Source organism: Phytophthora parasitica, assembly GCF_000247585.1.
Source record: "Phytophthora parasitica INRA-310 unplaced genomic scaffold supercont2.21, whole genome shotgun sequence".
Classification (NCBI taxonomy): Eukaryota; Oomycota; class Peronosporomycetes; order Peronosporales; family Peronosporaceae; genus Phytophthora; species Phytophthora nicotianae.
This window is the reverse complement of record NW_008649007.1, coordinates 1041475-1043018: the sequence shown is the minus strand read 5'-3', so window position 1 is coordinate 1043018 and position 1544 is coordinate 1041475. Positions and strand designations below refer to the sequence as shown.

At 56.0% G+C, this 1544-nt stretch overlaps 1 protein-coding gene across 1 annotated transcript in view; it reads left to right on the top strand.

Moving 5' to 3' along the window:
• The window catches only part of PPTG_09969 (hypothetical protein), a gene marked incomplete at both ends in the record, with an annotated part of 2080 nt that extends 695 nt beyond the window's left edge, over positions 1 to 1385 (top strand). The window contains one exon of the mRNA XM_008905779.1: positions 3 to 1385. Within this exon, the coding sequence (XP_008904027.1) occupies positions 3 to 1385 (1383 nt within the window). The remainder of the gene's footprint in view (positions 1 to 2) is intronic.
• Between the last annotated feature and the right edge of the window lie 159 nt (positions 1386 to 1544).

Here is a 1544-nt window from a genome sequence, read left to right as displayed (position 1 = left end):
AGGTGTCAACGGACCTCATCCATCGCATTTGTGTTGTTGCCCACGCTGGTGGTAGCGGCCACCGTGGCGCTAAGACCACTATGGAAGCGGTCGCAAACTGGTGCTGGTGGCGTACACTGAGCGCCGATGTCACTCGCTTCGTACAAGACTGTATTCATTGTGTGGCCACCCGGAACGGACGTGAACCTCGACCGTTTGGACCAGCGATCCATGCAACAAAGCCTAACGAGGTCCTACACTTTGATTTTCTCTCGCTGCCGGTGGACGAAGACACTGGCTACAAATACGTGTTGGCGATGAAAGACGACTTCAGCGGTTTTGTGGAGCTGTATCCGAGTGAAGCAGCGGACGCTAGCGCGTGTGCTGTGGCTCTACTTGCGTGGTTCAACCGCTATGGTGTGGTGCAGCAGTGGGTTTCGGACCAAGGTACTCATTTCCTGAACCAGGTGATCGAGCAGATCGCAGCTGCGGTGGGAGCTAATCATCACTTCACAACAGTATATTGCCCCTGGGCGAACGGGACAATCGAAGTCGTGAACCAACTTCTCCTGAAATGCATGCGGGCAATTCTTAGTGAGCGCAGGCTGGCACCGTCCAAGTGGTCAGGCGTGCTCGGGCTAGTTCAAGGCGCCCTGAATCAGCAAGTTTCCGATCGACTCGGTAATATTGCCCCGCTCACTGCGTGCACAGGTCTGTCTGCAGTGACCCCGATCACGACAATTTTTTCTGAAAATATAGTCGTTTCGATGGACGCTGAGACTCTCTGGGCCAAGCAGCAGCAACACCTGACCGACATGGCACGTGCTCTGGATGATATGCACCGTGAGGTGGCGAACACCAGTGATCAACGGCGTATTCAGGCGCAAGCACGCCGAGCTGCCCGGTCCAAACCGCCCAATTTCGCTGTTGGCGACTTTGTTTTGGTGGCAGGGGTGCTTCCTATGGCCAACAAGTTAGCGATCAAATGGCAAGGACCTAAGCGGATTGTTCGAGCTGTCACGGCGTGGATCTTCGAGGTCGAGGACCTTAATCCACCCCAACGCATCACAACACACCATGTCTCCCGAATTCGCCTCTACGCGGAGGCGGACCGAGAGGTCACGGAAGATCTGCTGCAGTGCGCGCTGCATTCTCAGGGAGGGCACTGTGTCGAAGCGTTCCGGGGTGTACGACCCAATTCCAGTACTCGGCAATGGGAGGTCGAGGTCAAATGGCTCGGCCTCGACGAGCATGAAAATACGTGGGAGAGCTACTCGTCACTTTCTGCAGACGTACCAGTTCTACTCGAGCGATACTGTGAGGCCCACCACGATAACCCCGATGTCGTGGCAATGCTGGATGCTCAAGCACGCCCAAGACAGCGGCAACGCCGACGCCGACGCTAACACTCTCGTGGAGGGAGAAGTAATCTGCCGACGGCTGATATGATGCCCCCAGATGATGGGCATCAGGTGGCGAACAGGCGTGATCATCACCGATCACCAACTTTGAAGCAAAAGCCCAAGGATTTCCGTGTGGCTTGATGATCCCCCAGTGGCGATGGA